The following is a 19,484-nucleotide window of genomic DNA, read 5'->3' on the forward strand; positions in this document are numbered from 1 at the left end:
TCTTTGTTTGTTTGCACTTTTTTGGAATTCTAGATTTGCAGGCAGGCAGTGGCTGAAATGCACAGTCGTTCGGGCTACTCTCCTAGGCCCGATTCCCACCGACGCTTCAGAGATAATGATGATTATCATGACTACAATTCTGAGTTCCAGACTTCAAGATTTGATGGATATGGATATCATAGTAATGCTAATAAGAACAGAAACCAAAACAGTAACCGGCATCCACGGAATGGTGAGGTTGTTACGTGAATTTATTTTTAAATTAAAGTGATATTCAGATGGAGGATTTCTACAAAAAATAGACGCAATAAAAAGAGAGCTGAATCGCATCTCAGATGAATATGAACGAGGTGATTTTCTGACTCTGACTGATCAATGTATTGAAAATGATTAACTGAGGATGATCACGGTCTGACCTACAGTACTGCTCAATAGGATATGAACTGATACAAACTTTGGTCTTTTTTTTCAGTTGCACTTGTCCAACTTTGAGAGTGTGTCGTGATAATTCTGATTGTCACAAACAGGTAGTTTTTAATGAATCATTCAGGTTGAAAGTGGAGCTCCATTTTTGTAATTGACAACTTTTTTGTGCGGGCACTCCTTAAAGAGTTCTGGTCATTTTAAGAGATTACAGCTCAAAAATCGCACTTTGCCTTGAAATTGGTCGGTTTGAGGGAGAAATTACTTTGTCGATACGTAACTCTCGAGGGAATGCCCGTACAAAAAAGTTGTCAACTACAAAAATGAAGTTCTACTTTTGATCTATAAGATCCATTAAAAACCTACTAGGTGTGACAATCAGTATTACCAAGACACACTATTAAAAGGAAAACGGCCAAAGTTTATATCCTATTGAGCGATACTGTATTGGTTAACGAAGATACATTTTACAAGGATTATACAAACCAACGGTAGCCCTCGATTTTTGTTGTTTTTGTAAATTTTTTGCACGAGTATCGGAAATTTAACAATTTTGAATTGAAAAACCCTTGTTTGAAGGATTCATCATTTCAGCATTTTGAAACTTTCTTGTCAGTACCCATATCAAAATTAAGTTAACTAAAGAAATGAACCTCTTGGTGTAATCTACATTTCCTATTCAAATTCGCCGATTTTGGATAAGAAATAACAGATAAGAAATAATAACAGAAATAACAGAAATAACAGCGTCTTTATATATTTCTGCATCACTATTTATTCTCTTGGCGACACACACACACACACACTCCACACACTCTTCCCCCTTTTCCCCCTTTTCCCCACGACTGCCTAACATATTTTTTCCCTCCACCACTGTTCCCCCAACAGCAGCTGTGCGGTACTTTGGTCCTCGTACTCTATGGCTCAAATCAGGGCGGCGAAATGAATGATGACGCCTCGGCCCATCCTCTTCAGATCGTGAATGTTAGGTGTGCTTCGGCCCCCTTTACGACGTGTGTGATTTGTCCACGTTTTGCAAATTTGACACGACATTGTATGAATTTTTATTTATTTTATGAATGCGATTAAAATGAGAGGCCAAAATGCAAACTAAAGTTTATATGACATTTTTCTGTTTTTCAATTCTAAATGCCAAATGCTGAGACTACTTCATTGTGTTTTTATTGTCCGACCACTTCGATTTTTGTATTGTGAAAATCCTAGGTCGAAAAAATGTCTATATTTTCGTAGTTGAGAGCATTTTTGAAGTTGATTCTCCAAAAGTTACGTACTTACCATTTGATTCCCCATGAAGATGTTAAACAAAAAAGTTTTCAACTACATAAATGGAGCACGGTTTTTGATTTATACATTCCATGAAAAACAAAAACTATGTGGCAATCATTAAAAATGTGACGTACTATCAGAAAAATAGGACTGTATTCAGAAATCCGGCCTATAAGATGTTTATAAAACAAAACAACTTTCAGAATGCAACAGGGTTGAATCTCGTCAAAATCACAGCAGACCTCCAAATCAAAACTCGAGTGAGAGAAAGTGGGAGTCTCGAGAACAGCATTACTATGGAAATCGCCGTCAAGATAAGGAAACAATTCAACGGAACTCGGAAAATAGAAGTCGTGGTAAGGGATATCTTTGCTAGGATGGAAAAATTAGATTTCTAGAAATTTTCATATTATTAAAGTTGACACGCAATTTTCAGAAGACTCATACCGTTGGACTGAACGAGATCAACGTAACTACCGGAACTCAAAATGTTCTCTTGAGAGAGGAAACTTTGAGTTGAGGGATACAGACTCCAATTATTCGAAGAAATACCAAAATCTCAGAAATGGGAGGAATACTGACAATGGGCACAACAACGTCCGAGATCGGCAGAACTATCAGCAGGGAAATTCTTTTAGACGTCGCGATGCAGCTTTAGGTTTGTGAAAAACTTAATTAAACATTTCTTTGATTATTTACATGTTCAGATTTCTATCCGCCTGAAGGCAATTATAGGCACACAAGAAGTGATTCAGAGGAAAGCCTGGAAAGCGAAGACAGCTTTCATGAAAGCCAAGACACTGGGTCTTCTGATTATACTGAAACGTCACCAGTACGGAATTCATATGGGAGAACCCGTGAATCCGAAAATAGTAACAACGGTAATAATCGTGGTCGATACTCCAAACGGTATCCAGATCTACTAGGATTTCCAAAATCAGGTAGGTAGAGGATGAACTGGTGATCATTGAAAACAGTTTTTGTGATCATCATTCAAAATAATTCATTACTTTCAGGAGAATCGAAAAATTGGAGTTCTGACTATCAGCACTCAAATTGTTCCGTCAGGGGAGAATCTGGATACAGAGATGCGGATACAAATTCTTCATATGATAACTATAACGGGAAAAACAGAAATGGAAGGAATATTAATTATGGGGACCATAAAGAACATCGTCGTCAGAGCGAACATTTTTCTATGAGTCGAGGTTGGTGGACAGTTAAATTAGAATATGATATTTTCTGGTTAACTAAAACTTTGAATGTGTTTTTAGATGCCTGTGGTGTTATTTTTTTCTTTCAGATTTGCGTTCCTCTAATCCCAGAAATACGAGAGATTACGGGTACAACAGCCTAGATAATCAAGACGACGTTCAAGAAAGAGAAGAGAATTTTATACCAGGAGAACGGAGATATTTCCACAAACAAATTTGTGATTCTTATACAGGACCAAATCAAAATCAATCAGGATTTCAAAATCCTGGTAAGTAATTCATTTCTGGTAGTTTGCAATAGAATTCTTATTTTTTCTTATTCAAACAAGTCGACAAACTTATAGGCGAATCATTCGAGCCTCCACGCCGTCCTAAAGGCAGCTTTGTTTTTTCAAACTGTCCAAATAAAAGAGAACTAGCCGTTGTTGGTAGAAACCGCCCGTATTATGAAGATAGCGAATTGGATGGAAGCTCTGTGAATAGCGACAGTGATGACTGTAATGGTCATAATTGGCGTCCCAATGAAAATATCAGAAAGCGTGATCATCAGACTGAGCAAAATGGGCATTCATCTAGAAGTCATATTATTACAACAACAGGTACATAAAAAAATTAGAAAAAGAATGAGAAATGTTTTTTTCTTTAGATTTCAATCAAAATCAAAATAAAACAAAGCCGACTATATTATCAACCGATCTCAATGTTGGTGGACGGTTTGGTGAGCTGCCTGGTGATATGGAAGAGAATCAAAATGTTTCCGGAAACCAGCGTGATAAAATCTTAGGTGAGTATGACTCCTGCAGTCAGAAAGTTTATATTCAATTTTCAGTAATCCCTGGTAAAGTGAATAAAGACAACGGTCATAGTGAAAATATCACTTCAGACTTCCCCACCTTCCATGAAGGACTAATAATTTGCAAATATTCTCTAACGAATCAGGAAATCAATCAAAAAAATGTAGATTCTATCAAGGCTTTTAAAACATGGAGAAGTGAAGGACTGTTTCTGCACGGAGTTACTACAGATGATGTCAAAATTGACAAACTTTACGGATTACTGAGTGGAAACCGTAAGAAAATTCCGAGTTGTATGCCTATAGTTACGAAATTTCAGATTCAGTCAAGAAGACTGTAATCTTCGTGAGTTCGCCAACAAGAGGTGAAGAGCTCTCTGAAATTCTGTCACATTTGAATATTGTGAAAAGTAACATTATGATCACCAGCGAGTCTGCATGTCCCCCTATCGGAATCGATCAATTCATCCAATTTGATTTTCCGAAAGAGGAAGAAAGAAGTAAAGACATGTTTCATAGGTGCAGACAAGTTGGTAAGGTGAAGGACACAGCTATTCATGTCCTGATTCATCAAAAGGAACTTCTAAATTATTCTGAAGCCAAGGAACTGAAAAGAATTTATGAAGAAGAGTACAGAGCATTATTTCCTGGTTTTTTGACGAAAGGTTAGCTTTGTTTAATATATTTTGAAATACTGATCAACGATTTCAGCTTATCAACGCGCATATAAGTACAGACGTTTTGATAAATATAAGAATGCAAAGTGGCTCGGTAAACGTACCAATGTGCCAGTTCAAAGAAAATATATGGATGGATTTCCTGCGGAGCTTTCTGAGGATGATTGGTGAATTTTTTTATTACTGTTCTTCTACTTCTTTCTTTGTATGTTACTCTTTAATACCTGGATAACAATCCAATTTATTTTTGATTAATTTTTAATATATTTATATAACCCCATTTTATTCCATTCCACATTATTTCATTGTTTCATTTTTAGCTTCAAATACTGATAATAACCTCGAAATGTAACCCTAACCTCTGTTTTCTTCTTCTACTTTATATTTTCTCAACTGTATATTTATTTTGACGATTTATGCTATTAATAAATATAATATTTTTCAGCAATGTTCAATAATGAATTCATGAAAAGAAAATTTGCATTTAAAAAAAAAAATTCTCATATGCAAAGGAAAATAAGGGGAAATTTTTATTTTCAGAGTTCATTCGTTTTATCACTTTGTAGTATGTAGTTAATCAATTTGTACGGTTGGCACCGTGTGCTCTTCTAAAACATTTCTTTAAAGTCACTTGAGTTTCTAGACTCACTCCGTATGTCACTGTGTGCCGCGTTTGACCTACGGGCGCGCGCGCATTTCTCGCAGCTATATTGTCAATTTCGCTTTCAAAATGGAGAATTTCGGCACTCTTGGGCGCTGGCGGAGTCACGTGAGGTGATCCGTTATTCTCGTTAGTAGATTTTACCTCTTTCTTTGGTTTTTAGACCAAATTTATAGTTTTATTATTGTTTTAGTGAGTTTTTAGCCAGTTTGGCTTGGAATAAATTGTGTATTCCGCAAAAAGTGCGTTTGGTGTGGTTTTGCGCGTTTTCAGAATTAATTTATATCAAAACGTGGTTTGATATAAATTGTATTGGTTTCTCTCGAATTCTCGTCGTTCTCTCTTGATTTCGCGTGTTTCTCGTTGTTTTTAGCTAATAAGCTTTACAAGTTCACTCAAGAATTTGTATTTCTTATTTATTGGCAAAAGAGAATAAAGAATTGGAAAAAGAAAATGAAGAAGTGATAAATAAGAACGAAATCTTGCAGAGTCTGTTGGATGGAATGCAGGACAGAGAGCTTGGAGGAACATCAAACAGCAAACAGGCAATGGAATATCAGATGGTGAGCATGCTTGCATCGGAAGGGATTAACACCCTGGAAGATCTTGAAGAAGTTTTTGGAAACACAGAAAAACTTCAAAAACTGATAAAAATGCAAAATGATGTTTGCCAGGCGAGCCAGCAAAAAGCCCAGCAAATGGAGGCGGAAATAAGGAGACTGAAGAAGGCTCTAAAGGATTCGGAGAGCCGAGTGAAGTCGTTGAAAGGGACTCAAGCGGAAAAAGAGGAGCAGACGCGATTTATTGAGTTAAATCAAAAGTCAAATTCATTCTCGAGGATCGGTGAGTGTACGTCGTGCATGAGTCTGAAAGAAATGAATTCTCAGATCAAGGAAAACGCATCCCAGCCAACGAAATCCACCGGAACTACAACGCTTACGTCAGGTATGCCACGAAAAGTGCAAAAACGCACAGTGCAAGAGCAAACACATACAGACAAAGAGCTTGAAGAGGTTATTGAGGCAGCGCGTGGGCAGATGGACAGTGAGTCTGACTCGGAGAGAGCGGATGAGACTATAGGGAATGGTAGATATTATACCAACTGGGATACGGGAAAACAGAAAGAAATGTCTCCAGTAGAGATGATGAACAAAATGTTGGTCCAACAAAATCTGCCGGAACCTCCGAAATTCTCAGCCGAAGAAAATTCGATTAAGTTAGAAAGCTTTCGAAAATCGTTCGCATTAAAGTTTGAGTCATTCTCAGATGAAAATCAAATCATTTTGCTTGAGACAAAGTACCTCAGTGGTAGGGCTCTGCGTATTTTCCGAGGACTCCCAGAACATGAGAAAAAGTCAATAAATGGTGTAATGCAGGCAATGGCGATAAGGTTGAGAATTTCACCAGAAGACGAAACGAGACGAGCAAAAAGCCGATGGGAGAGTCTGAGAAAGAAACCAGAACAAAACATCGAAGATTTTTGCCTCTCTATCGATGAACTAGCTCGAGTGGCATTCAAGAGAGTTAATGCTTCTGAACTTTCGTCGTTCAAAACCGCAAAATTGCTTGATGCAATCGCTGAGAACGAAACGTTGTCGTGTCTTATTGACAATCGGTTGTTGGGAATGCCAGAAAGAGACCATTATGATACGTGTCGGATGTTAGCAACTCGTTATGAGCAGGGAATCAGGGACAGAAACTTGAGAAACAAGAGTCAGAACAGTGAAAAGAAAAAGAGTCCGTCGCCTCAAAGTAGTAATACATCGTCTGCGAATAATACGTCCGTGCAAAGCAATCCCAATGGGCAGAGAACCAATACATATTCACAAAACAGAAACAATTTCACAAACAAGACAGACAATGCAGGAAGCCCAATAAATCAGAATTGGCGTCAAAGAACAGGCGAGAATTCTGATAACAATGGGAAGACAAAAGGGTTTATAGAGTGTAGTGAGTGCAAACTAGTTGGGTGTCATGATCCAAAATGTTCGAAAGCCCCAGGGAATGCAAAGACGTACAGTAGACCGGTGGTCACGTGTTACCGGTGTCAAGAACAAGGACATATTGCGACGTATTGCACGAAGCAAAGTCAAAACAAAGTGAATGACAATCCGGTGAAAGAAAACACGGTTAATTCGGTAGAGGATAAACAAGTGTTGACTATTCCTAGTGATGCGCCTAAAACGGAGGGTAACACAACGGAAAAACCGTTGATCAAAGTTGAGAAAGGGCGTATTGGAAACACTGAAGTTGATCTAATGCTTGATTCGGGTGCATGCATATCGATAATTCCTCAGAAAATATGGAAGAAGATTGTAGGTGAGAATGGAGAAGAGTGGGTGAAAAAAGTGAAGGAAGAAAAGCCAGAACTTGCTCAAGTTTTCACAGCCAATAACCAACCACTCAAACTATTGTGCACTGTGGAGGTTGAAACTTCGATGCAAACAAGAACAAGACTCATAAAATATTACATTGCCGCCATTGACAGAGAAAATATTATTCTCGGGATGGACCAATTTAATAAGTTGGGAGTAGAAGTTCGCATTGAAGAACAACCAAGGGCGGTGAAGATATGTAAAGACATTCGGCTAACTCCAAGTTCTTCAAGAGTAGTCCAGGTTTCTGTCGAAGGGGTTGTGCAAGAAGGGAAAGATCATTGCTTGATCACTCCCATTCAGGAGTGTATTGCGCCATCAGTTTGTCAAGTAGAGGCTAATGGTAGAGCTCTTGTTACCATTTCCAACTTTGGCACAAAACCAGTATTGTTGAGAAAAGGACAAACGATTGCAGTAGGGGAAGTGGATGGCTTTGAAGTAGTGCAGGGGAAAGCTGAAAAGTTGGAATTTCTGAATGAGCATCTGGAGGAGACGGGGTTTCTCAGAGAGTCGGAAAAGATTGTGTGCAGTGTAGTACAGAATGAAGCGGAGGGCAAAAGATGGGAAACATTATGTGAGCACCTGAAAAGACAAGAAAGCAGTTGTGAAAGTGAGGCAGAAGTCTGGAAGGTAATTCAGAGCTTCCAGCACATCTTTGCAATTGAAGATAGTGAATTGGGTCGCACAAATGCTACAACGTGTGAGATTGAGCTATTGGATGGTGCCGAGCCAATTAGGCAAAAGCCCAGACCAATTCCGCTTGCTATTCGTCCAGAAATAAGAAAGATTCTGCAGAAAATGGTAACGCAGGGAGTTATCAGAAGCAGCAAGTCACCATGGTCCAGTCCGGTAGTGATAGTGAAGAAGAAAGACGGGTCGGTAAGAATGTGTGTTGATTACCGGAAAGTAAACAAGGTGGTGAAAAACAATGCTCATCCATTGCCACACATTGAAGCAACATTGCAATCATTGTCTGGAAAGAAGATCTTCACTACGTTAGATTTGTTGGCGGGGTATTGGCAAATTCCTCTGAAGGAAAAAAGCAAAGAAATAACAGCTTTTGCTATTGGGAGTGAGTTATACGAGTATAATGTGCTTCCTTTCGGGCTAGTCACGTCTCCTGCTGTGTTTCAAGCAACTATGGAAGCTGTAGTTGGTGATTTGCTGGGGAAAACTGCATATGTGTATGTTGACGATTTGCTCATTGCGAGTGAGAACATGAAACAACATATTCAAGATCTCAAAGAGATATTGGTTCGTCTGGAAAAGAGCGGAATGAAGCTCAGAGCCAGCAAATGTCACATTGCACAGAAAGAAGTGGAGTACTTGGGACATAGGATCACTCCGGAAGGTGTGAAAACCGAGGAAACCAAGGTTAATAAGATGAAAAACTTCAAAAGACCGGAGAATGCGGAACAAATGCGCTCTTTTCTGGGACTCACTAGTTATTACAGAAAGTTCATGCTCAATTATGCGCAAGTGGCTTCCGAATTGACGCCTCTGACATCAGTAAAAAGCACATGGGTGTGGCAAGCAGAACATGAAACTGCTTTTCAAGAGTTGATTCAGTTAATCTGCACAGCACCGGTGTTGATGCAACCAAACATTGAAAAGGCGCTTGATGGATCGAGACCATTCATGATATATTGTGACGCGAGTAGAAGGGGAGTAGGTGCGGTGCTTGCTCAAGAGAAAAAGAAGGGAGATGTACGGTTGGCACCGTGTGCTCTTCTAAAACATTTCTTTAAAGTCACTTGAGTTTCTAGACTCACTCCGTATGTCACTGTGTGCCGCGTTTGACCTACGGGCGCGCGCGCATTTCTCGCAGCTATATTGTCAATTTCGCTTTCAAAATGGAGAATTTCGGCACTCTTGGGCGCTGGCGGAGTCACGTGAGGTGATCCGTTATTCTCGTTAGTAGATTTTACCTCTTTCTTTGGTTTTTAGACCAAATTTATAGTTTTATTATTGTTTTAGTGAGTTTTTAGCCAGTTTGGCTTGGAATAAATTGTGTATTCCGCAAAAAGTGCGTTTGGTGTGGTTTTGCGCGTTTTCAGAGTTAATTTATATCAAAACGTGGTTTGATATAAATTGTATTGGTTTCTCTCGAATTCTCGTCGTTCTCTCTTGATTTCGCGTGTTTCTCGTTGTTTTTAGCTAATAAGCTTTACAAGTTCACTCAAGAATTTGTATTTCTTATTTACTAATTCAGAATCTTGATAAGAAAATAGATTGCGAATTCATTTATTGCAAATACTAGTGAAATTTTCAAGAAAAAACACTTGGCTTATTAAATACACTATACTCTCACAGATCAAAAAAGTAAATGTGTTCCTATCTGTCTTAACTCACTTTCACTTTTGATATCCTCTTCAAAAGCGGTTCGGACACTATACATTTCCTTTATACTCCATCAATGTCAACCACTTTTTTCCGCCACATTTTCTCCTCCGTTCTTTTTTGCCCTTTTTTGTTCATTCTTTTTTCTTTACGTTTGAGGGCATCTCGTTAGTTTTCCAAAAAAGAAAAAAAGGGAGTAGGGAAAAAGGACAATTGGGTTTGGCGTGTTTTTTCAGGGAGTTCTGGTCGGAGGAATTTCTTTTTTTGAAGACGAAGAAGAAAAAGAACACGTTTCACTCCGTTTGAACTTCTTTTAGGAACTCATTACACAAATTGGAGAATTTAAAGTTTCTAACACATTATTTCCTATCTCATATTTTGCTATCATGTCCAATACATTTTTTTCCTATCTGATCTTCAAACACATCTGTTAGAGACGATTGTTTCCCAATCTCTTCTTCTCAGTTTTCCTGACTCATAACTCACAAAGTTGTTAAGAAGCGCTCTCCCTCACTAGGTGCTCACAATTGTCATAACTGCTAACTCAATTCCTACGTTCCATACGCTTTTCCCGGGATATTTCTTAAATTCATCGATGAACGTTTATTTTTTGCAAGTATCATCAATCTTTCTTTTTTCTTACATCGATGAAATGAAACTTTCGTGGTTCTGAATTTCTCGTTCTGAATCACACCCCATAAAAGTCTTTTTTCTTATTTTTGTGTCCAGTGCGGCACAGTTTTCATAGATTTCCGCCAGCCACTCGCACATTTTCTATTTTTCGATGTTGTTGGAATCTTTTTGCTTTCATGCCATGTCATCGTTTTTGTAACACTTTTAGTTTAACTGATATAATAGAAAATTACTTACACATTCTGATTTTGTGAAAGTTTCACCTGTTCTATTTGTAAATTTATATTTTTTGAGTTAGTATTCCAAAGAAAAAAGAGAGTTGGGGGGGGGGGGGGGGGGGAATTAGGTTTTAGCTTTTTTTCGGGAAGTTCTGGTTGGAGGAAGTTATTTTTCGAAAAAGAAGAATAAAAAAAAAATGTTTCACTCTATTCAGTTTATATATAAGTTGAAAAAGTTTCTAATATATATTTTCACTTCCTTTCATCTTTTTTGTGATCTTTGAACACATCTGTTGGTGCCTATTCCCTCAAAATCCCATTCTTTTCATTTTTCTACCCGGCTCATAATCCTTAAAGTCGTTAAAAATCGCTTTCTCTCTCCCTCTCACCAGGTTCTTACATTTCTTATAATTGCTGACTCAGTTCATATGTAATTTTCTTATTAAAGGTTTTCCGGGGCTCTTTCTTAGATATATTGTTGAAAGTTTAGTTTTTGCAACGATCATCAATCTCTCTTTTTCTTTTTGTATACATGGATAAAGTAACATTTCTGATTGTGCTTCCTTTCCGTGAAACTATAAATTTTCCTTTCACACATCATAAAAATCATTTTTCTTTCCTTTTTGCCCTGCGAGGCACTGTTTTCATAGATTTCAGCCAACTACTCTCATATACTTTTTGCTTTTCGATGTTCTTGAAATTTTTGAGAATATTTGCCATGCTATTATTCTTATAACACCTTTAGGCTCCCTGATATAATCAAAAACTACTTATACATTCTGATTTTGTAATGGTTTCACCTTTTCTAGCTGTATCTTTTATATTTTTTGACCAATTTTAGTATTTTGTTTTCAAATTTCACTAGCTGATAGATACAATTCTTATTATTCAAATAACTAAGAATACAGCAACACTTTCTTAATATTGCAACTAATCAGCTGGAGTTGTTGTTCCCTGAATTTTCAAAACTGCAACCAGTTTCTCTGATAACGATCACCTTCAATTCTCATCTAGCATACCTCACAAGTTCTGCGTTCTGTTTAGATTCACGCTGTTCAATAAATGAAAAACACGGTTATTTTTGTAGACTTCGCTAGTGTCAACTATGTCAAACCGTATGCTTATGTCATCTGAATCTGGTGGAGTTCCAGCGTCTTTCTTTGGAAGACGGCGTTTACAAAGATCGTTATATGACAGTCGGCCAACCGAGGAATCACCGATTCTAAGAAGCGACAATCCTCCTTCTGGAGAAATTTCAATGAGTTTTTTTGGAAGACTGAATTTTCAAAGATCAGTATATGAAAATCAACCAACCGAAGAATCACCGATTTTAAGAGGAAGCAATCTTCACTCTTCTAGAGATGGTGAAAACTGCGTATCATATATAAAATACGTCTACTTTTTTCAGGAAGCAACCAATATAGAACCTACGATGAATATGGTCGTGATAATTTGAGAGGTGAAGCTCCATTTATTGGTAAACAATATTTATTTACCACTGTTCTACTCATTTTTTTCAGATTTTGAAATGGAAAGAAACCGTGATGGGCGACAAGAGACTTCGCAACTTCCAGAAGCATCCAATGGCTCTCGCGCGGATTCTTGTCAATATCACAAAGGTAACGGTGCAGTGACACGTCGTGATGGACCTGGTAAGTAATTAAAAAGCTGAGAACTGAAGAATGAATGAGAAATGTCTTGTGACTCAGTAAAAGGGCTTAATAATCTTTTTTCTCTTGCATTATTCACCGGAAAGAACTTTTTTCCCGTTTTTTGCTGTTTTTTTTCCACAAATAAATCGTGGGAAAACACGTATTTTTCTGAACGTGAATAGCCCTCATAAGATTAGAATTCTTGGATGTTAACCTGAAAGAAAACCTTTTCCTAAAAAAAAACCTATTGAAACTGCAACTAACGTTATCTGTTTTCAGACAACACCTCTGTCAGAAGCGATAACAACTACTTTCGTGAGAACAATCTTCCTGAAGCTGCGAATGGCATCAGCGTCCATCATCCATTCCAAGAATATTCTCCTGCATACTATGGAGAAGCTCTCCAACAAAACCGACCACAAGAAAACGAAGCTTGTCACCAAAACCCAACTGGTAAGTGAATCCTGTCTTTATCAATTTAATTATTTGTTAAAGCATAGTTTATTACATCTTTTTGCTTTTCAGAACCACAAATCAATAAAATTCAAGGTAGAAACCGTAGTACCCATCACAATCTTTGTTTTCCTCAAGCTGCTGTAGATAATCAACGTCAACCAGGTCAGTAGTTTTGGAGAAAATGAGCCAAGGGAAAATAAATTTAAAACTTCTAGCACAGCTCGGAATAGCACGCCGAGAACACCACTCAAGCCATTCTGCCGACTTCAATCTTCCATATCGCCATGAAAACTCTCATGAAGGTCAGTCTTTTATACACTTACAGTAATGGTCACAATTCTAACAATTGCGGCCCTTATTAGTGAAAATGTTCAACTTTGAGAGTGTGTCATGGGTACACTGATTGTTTCACAAACTTTATTTTTTATGGATCGTACAGATTGAAACCAGAGCTCCATTTTTGTTGTTGACAATTTTTTTGGGCGGTCACTCCCTAGCAAGTTACGTATCGACAGAGTAATTTCTCTATTGACCAAAATCAGCCCAAAATTGGGCTATTTTCGAGCAGTCAGCTCAAAATGACCATATCTCTCTGGAAAGTGTCCGTGCAAGAAAGTAGTCAACTACAAAACTAGAGCTCTACATTTGATTTGTATTATTCTTTAAATATTCGTTTGGTGTAACTATCAGTAACACCAAGACACACTCTCGAAGTGAAAAATTCCAATTGAAAACGGCCTAAGTTATTAGAATTATTATCATTACTGTATGTGCACTCCACTTACGTATTGAATCAAAAATATAAACTTATTACATAATTTTCCTTTTCAGGCACCTCCAGCACGTTCCAGGATCCCCATTTACCCGGCCCGAGCAATTCAGTTCTTGTTACTGAATCAGCTCAGACGTCGCAAAACAAAGACACAATAATCTCAAATATTCCAAATCTCACCACTCCGAATAACTCTAGGCCAGTCATAGTTTACCCATCATATCGAAATTGGAAAGATGAGAAACGCTACTCCCTGTATGAAGTGCAAAACTCAAATCATGTGGAAACAATGGAAAACTGGGATTGTGAGTTTTTATACTAAACAACATTAAAAAGAAATTTCAAAAGATTCATATTTCAGCTCTCCACCCTTAAATCCGGAAAAATCTCAGCGAATTCAAGATATTGCCAAACGTTCCATTCCAATCCAAAATGATCCCACAGATTTTATCTGGAAACGACGTTATGGGTCAAGCGAACGTTAGTGTTGGCAAATCTTGTGCAACGGCCATCTCAATTGTCCACAAGATTCTTACAACAGACCCTACGGAACGTCAAGCAGCCAAAAATGAGAGATCACCGTTGGCTCTGATCCTCACCCCGTCCGCCACTGTAGTTGATGAGCTGTTCAACCATCACAAGTTCAAAATTGCAAAAGGAACGGATGTCACAGTGTGTAAAGCTTATGGTGGAATTCTTAGGAACGATTTGGAGCTAAGTTTAAAGGAAGGATGTGAAATTTTGATTGGTTGCAATGGAAGAATTCCGGATCTTTTGAGAAATGGCAGAATCCAGCTCTCTCATCTTCAATTTATTGTCTTTGAAAAGACAAACTGCTTGATAAGACAGTTCTTGGCTAGCTCGAATAGCAACTTATCTGGAATTCTGAGATACCTGGGATTTGCCGCACAGAGAATCTATTTGGATGAAGAATTTTCACCTGAAGTGGAAGAACTCATTGAAGCATGGTCGTCTAGTTTTTATGGCAGAAGAGGAATTGTGAAAGTTATTCCAAAACCACCGCAACAAAGAGCTAATGTGGATCTCCAGTTCCATGAAGTACATTACGGAAACAAAACAGTGGTGCTCCGAGAATTATTGAAAAAAGAAGGTGAGGTTCATTCGGTTCAAATTTCTTTACAGTCTTGTTTTTTTATAGAATCCGGAAAACAAAAACGAACTGTGATTTTTGTAAATGAAGATTTTGAGTGTAAAGAGCTGGCGGAGGAGCTGTCTGAAGATGAAAACTTGGTGCTTCCAGTTCATTAGTGAGTTTGTTACATACGGATTGTATTTTAATTGAATAAGTATAACTTTTCCAGTAGACAGCCGGATAAAACAAAACAGGCTATCTATGAGATGTTCAAAATGGGGAATATCAACACCATCGTTTTGACGTGTGCTCCTTTTCGAGAGTATGAGACGGTGGATATTGATCAAATCATCCAATATGATGTTCCATCTCACCACTCTACATTTGTCCACCGATGCGGAGAGTTTGGCAATATGAATTCTGGAACAGTCCATGTCTTTGTTGAAACGTGCCGACCAAACTTTTATTGTGGAGAGAAAAAAACGTTCACGGAGTATTTAAAGGAAAGTAAAAAATTGGCGTTAGTTCCAAAATGGCTCAAAGCACGTAAGTCCAATAATGGTAATCTAACTTTTCATCTGATTGGGTTTCAGTTGCTGCTGGAAACAGCAAATCTCACGATGAACCGAGAGCTAGTTCACCGGAAGAATGTATGAATGAATGCCGAGATCATTGAGTTTGACTCTTTTGGGGGGGGGGGGGGGGGGGGGGGGAGGGGGTTTGAAATATTTGAGAAATAAGGAGACCGGTGTACTCCACTAGATATTTCAGCTACAGTAACGCTCAAAAAGTTATCAACTTTTGCTGTTTTCAGTGAAAAATGAATTACTTTGATAGATTATTTGTTATTCAATTGTCCGATAAACTCAATTTATTATGAGCTGAACAGAGAATTATGTGCTATTTTTGCACTATGTGCCCCATACAGAAGAAAATTTGTCGGGCAATCAGATGGCACCGAAATACGCAGTCAAAGTTGATCATTTTTCGCTGAAAACAGCCAAAGTTGATAACTTTTTGAACGATACTGTATATGTTCTGATTATCAATGAAATCAACAACAACCTTGCTCATTTTCAGGGTAGATAATGGAGTGTGTCACAATCATTGACAATTATAATGGATAACAGCTATGAATGCAATTGCTGATGTTTTCTTGTTAATTTATTGTTGTCTGAGAGTTTTTTTTATTGTTCTATGTGAATTTTGTTGTCGGGATTTAGTTTAAATACGAACTATATTTACTGATTAAATTAATTTATTATCATATAAAATTGTTTCTTTCAGCGAGTACTCGAGAAGAATAGGAAAAATGATTGTATGAGATGAACAACTTTTACGTTTGAAGAATTCAGAATGGAGCACAATTTTACTCCTTGAAGATAGTTTTTAATGAGAACAAGTTAAGAAAAGACGATAATTATTATTGACAAAAATTATCGACTACATCGATTTGAAATGGTTCTACAACTGTGATCTATAAGGGAGCAAGTATTTTGTGAAAATTTGTTTTCTGCAAATGATTTATTAGTCATTATGGGAGGAGAAGCTATGAATCTTTTCAAAAAATAAGACTGGAAACAGTGAAGAAAACAGATAATTTCAATATCGACGGAACAAAAACTAAATGCAATGATAGTGGTAACCATAAACAAGTGAAAACAAACAGAAAATGAGTGTGAGTATTGAAATTGTTTTTTTTATGTTTCTAATTTTGAGTGCATTTGGTCAATGAGAGTTTTCAGTTTTTGCAAATGATCGTTTTTATCTCCTTCATTATTGGAATTTTGCCTGAAAGAAATGAAAGATCAAGACGTATAGGTGATCACAATTTTCACCATGTTAATCACAGAAGTTGTGTATAACTCTTATGGTACAAAAATTATATTTACCAAATAGAACAGTAACCAAATACTTCGAATAACAGACCATTTTGTGATCTTTCTAGTGATGTCTTTAAAAGTAAATCAGTTCCTTTTTTGTTCGGAACGCTGATCTTAATTAGGTGATAACAGAAACTCCTCAATCTGGTTAAAAAAATACTCACAAATCCAAAACTTTGACTTGAGCTAGAGCAACTGTTTCCCTCAATGTTTTATCGCGTTGTTTCATGTTTGATGCGTCCTTGTTTAGTAAATTTTGCAACTGGGAACATTCTGCACCTTTTTGTTGAAGAGAGTTTTTCAAATGTAATCTGTAAAATTTTTTGGATGTTATAAGTGTCTCACTCATTCAAACCATACGTTTCATTTTTAGTGTTTTCATATTCTGTTATGCGAGTCGCCAATTCATTTCGATAATAGTTTTCACATTGTTGTTTTTCCTGTTTCAAATAGTTCATATCGCTGGCATGCTGTGTGAGTTTTTTCCTGGAAACACACTTCTGTAAAGTTTAGTATAAGTTTAGTAACAATTTTCTCACTCTTGATCTCTCAATCGATCATCTTTCTCTTTCAGTTGCTTTTGAAAATAATCATTTTGAGTACTGATATAATTCTTGAAGTTCTGAAGTTCCAACTCCAGGTTTTTTATGATCAGTTCATACCTGCAACTTTTTTTATGAAACTCAAAAGTTTTCTGTAACACTCACGACATGACCACTGGAAATACGCGTTGTAACTATCAGATAATATTGAAGGAGGTTCAAAAAGAAATGTTTAAGGAAAAGTTGGTGTATTCTGAAAGAAGTTCTTATCTTATGATATTATGTTTTCTGCGTCTCTTCAGAATACCTTGTCTCTAAACTTTATGTGTTCAATAAAAGTGTTGTAGATAAGAGAAAAAAGATAAAGGTGTACCAAGTTCATGGAGAAAAACAAATACTGGCAAACGAACACTTTCAAATTTCTGAAAAATGTTTTATTGGTATTCGAGGTCAAATGTGAAACGTATACATTTTGCAGTTAGTTTTGTTACAGTACCGGCCAAAAATATATCATATTCTGCCTTTCTCAGTTGAAAATGTCTAACTTTAAGAGTGTGTCATAGTGGTTATTAATAATCCAATACTCCGCACTCTTTCCACCAAAGAGCACATCACAATTAGATTCATCACGAATGTTCTCTGTAATTGCCTCTCATCAAAAACCTGAATTAGCACTATACTATTTTTTTGAACAAGTACTAGTAAACAACTAATCAGAAGTACTTTGCAAGTTTTTCTGAACACTTTTTTGATCTAAGTTGAGCTAATAAAGGTATACAAAAGAAGGATGTTCCACACTCACTCTACTTCATTGCAACCATGGTCTCAAAATCGAAAACCGCTACCAAAAATTCATCAATTCCACCTTCTACTCATAACATGGTCACACGAAGTCAAGCTAAGCAGTTTAATGGAAAATTGGAGGTAGAACCGTCTAAGGTGTTGGATTCAAACTCAACGTCAACTTCCAAAGAGGAAGAAATAATGGATTGGGATTTGGAAGATGAAATGGAAGAACAACCTGAATGGAGACCACCGGCAAGGAAGAAGAGAGTGGTCCCGGAGTCAGAGGATGACGACGAAGATGAGGAAGATTAAAGACCTAAATTGGAAAAAAAGTTTCACTTGTTTTATTTTTGTTGTTTAAAATTATTATATATTTTGTGGAGTCAGGCTATAAATAAACATTTTGTTCTCTAATATATTTTCCTGTCAAAGCTACACGTAAACTGACGTCAGGGTACAAGAAATCTTCCTGACCGCTAATCCTTTTTCAATTTCCTATTTCTCATTTTCTACATTCCACAAATCTATCATCACATGTCGGATTTCGCGTCATAAAGCTCTTTTTCGACGAGTCTCCTCCTATTTCCACAATTCTTTCATTAATACCCTAAAAGCGCGCATATACTCTTCCCGCTCATTTCTAATCTTATTCGATACTTTTTTGTTGATACCAGTGCGGTTTCTTATTCTTCTTCTTGATTCTCTAATTGAATTCACAAATTCACGGCGATGGGAAAATCAACAAAGGACAAGAAAGGGAAACCGGAGACGACCAAGAAGTTTTCAAAGCCGAAAATTGATAAGAAAGAAAATTCCGGTGAGAAAAAAGCCGTTCCGAAGGCGACTGAAAATAAAAAGGTTGACAAATCATCTGGAGAGAGCTCAAAGCTTGAATCTAAGGTAGAGACCATGGATGATTGGGATTTGGAATTTGAACTGGAAGACCAACCCGGATGGAGACCGCCTGCCAGGAAGAAGAGAGTTGTTCCGGAGTCGGAAGATGAGGATGAGGAAGATGAGTAGAAGGTGATAATTTCCCTCTATTTCTTTGTTGATATGAAAAATGTCAATAAATCTGTTAATATGAAACAAAATGCTGTTCGACTTTTTATTTTTTCAGGAAATTTATCAATGATTAATGTACGATTGGATTTAGCAATACTCACTCTGCAAGAACTCCGAAGAACAAAGATTAGGCTAGTAAAATAGTAGCGTTTTCCTTTTTTGCGCATTGTCTTATCTAATGCTCTGTTTTCATATACTGAGTAGATGCCTGATGTCAGAAAAAAGCTAAATTTGTAAAAACTTGCAACTGTTGGGAAATTCCGAGCCGAGCTGACAAAAAATGTTGCCACTTTTGGCGCGGCGCATTCCTGGTCGGCGCGGCTTCTGTAGAAATTTGAAAATGTTTGAAAAAAAGTTCACTAAAATCCGCGAATTCTGTCAAATTAAAAAAAAATACAACCTTTTCGCTTTATTTTTTTTGCCACAGTGAAAAATATAGCGCATCTGTAAGTTAAAAATTTTATTGTTATTCCTTTCCTCTTATTTTTTAGCTATATTTTTCTATGTGAAGACAAAATCAAGCAAAGAGACATTATTTTTGTAAACTTCACAGAAATCCCGCATTTTTTATGAAATTCTTTCAAAACATTTTAAATTTCTATGTGCCGGGCCGA

General features: G+C 37.1%; 6 protein-coding genes across 6 annotated transcripts; 5 read left to right on the forward strand and 1 right to left on the reverse strand.

Annotated features, from left to right (window-relative positions):
- Positions 1 to 57: 57 nt before the first annotated feature.
- Positions 58 to 4,565, forward strand: GCK72_025942 (uncharacterized protein; the record flags this gene model as incomplete). Its single annotated transcript, XM_053736568.1, has 12 exons — positions 58 to 232; positions 279 to 350; positions 1,914 to 2,066; positions 2,147 to 2,368; positions 2,418 to 2,651; positions 2,727 to 2,918; positions 3,014 to 3,193; positions 3,269 to 3,523; positions 3,571 to 3,708; positions 3,754 to 3,993; positions 4,038 to 4,382; positions 4,429 to 4,565. 12 exons carry the CDS (start codon positions 58 to 60, stop codon positions 4,563 to 4,565), a joined length of 2,343 nt encoding a protein of 780 aa, XP_053580134.1.
- A 7,161-nt stretch (positions 4,566 to 11,726) lies between these two features.
- GCK72_025943 (uncharacterized protein) lies at positions 11,727 to 13,876 on the forward strand (the record flags this gene model as incomplete). The annotated part of the gene is made up of 8 exons (XM_053736569.1): positions 11,727 to 11,985; positions 12,030 to 12,098; positions 12,142 to 12,273; positions 12,553 to 12,726; positions 12,799 to 12,891; positions 12,945 to 13,031; positions 13,561 to 13,806; positions 13,863 to 13,876. The coding sequence occupies 8 exons, from the start codon at positions 11,727 to 11,729 to the stop codon at positions 13,874 to 13,876; spliced, it is 1,074 nt and encodes a 357-aa protein (XP_053580135.1).
- A 57-nt stretch (positions 13,877 to 13,933) lies between these two features.
- On the forward strand, positions 13,934 to 15,270 carry GCK72_025944 (uncharacterized protein; the record flags this gene model as incomplete). The annotated part of the gene is made up of 4 exons (XM_053736570.1): positions 13,934 to 14,612; positions 14,661 to 14,769; positions 14,824 to 15,140; positions 15,188 to 15,270. The coding sequence occupies 4 exons, from the start codon at positions 13,934 to 13,936 to the stop codon at positions 15,268 to 15,270; spliced, it is 1,188 nt and encodes a 395-aa protein (XP_053580136.1).
- Positions 15,271 to 16,294: 1,024 nt separating this feature from the next.
- On the reverse strand, positions 16,295 to 17,189 carry GCK72_025945 (uncharacterized protein; the record flags this gene model as incomplete). The annotated part of the gene is made up of 5 exons (XM_003099940.2): positions 16,295 to 16,385; positions 16,642 to 16,788; positions 16,838 to 16,963; positions 17,017 to 17,139; positions 17,185 to 17,189. 5 exons carry the CDS (start codon positions 17,187 to 17,189, stop codon positions 16,295 to 16,297), a joined length of 492 nt encoding a protein of 163 aa, XP_003099988.2.
- Positions 17,190 to 17,838: 649 nt separating this feature from the next.
- Positions 17,839 to 18,117, forward strand: GCK72_025946 (uncharacterized protein; the record flags this gene model as incomplete). Its single annotated transcript, XM_053736571.1, has 1 exon — positions 17,839 to 18,117. One exon carries the CDS (start codon positions 17,839 to 17,841, stop codon positions 18,115 to 18,117), a length of 279 nt encoding a protein of 92 aa, XP_053580137.1.
- Positions 18,118 to 18,534: 417 nt separating this feature from the next.
- Positions 18,535 to 18,828, forward strand: GCK72_025947 (uncharacterized protein; the record flags this gene model as incomplete). The annotated part of the gene is made up of 1 exon (XM_003099975.2): positions 18,535 to 18,828. One exon carries the CDS (start codon positions 18,535 to 18,537, stop codon positions 18,826 to 18,828), a length of 294 nt encoding a protein of 97 aa, XP_003100023.2.
- Positions 18,829 to 19,484: the final 656 nt, after the last annotated feature.

Source organism: Caenorhabditis remanei, chromosome X (assembly GCF_010183535.1).
Source record: "Caenorhabditis remanei strain PX506 chromosome X, whole genome shotgun sequence".
NCBI classification, from domain to species: domain Eukaryota; kingdom Metazoa; phylum Nematoda; class Chromadorea; order Rhabditida; family Rhabditidae; genus Caenorhabditis; species Caenorhabditis remanei.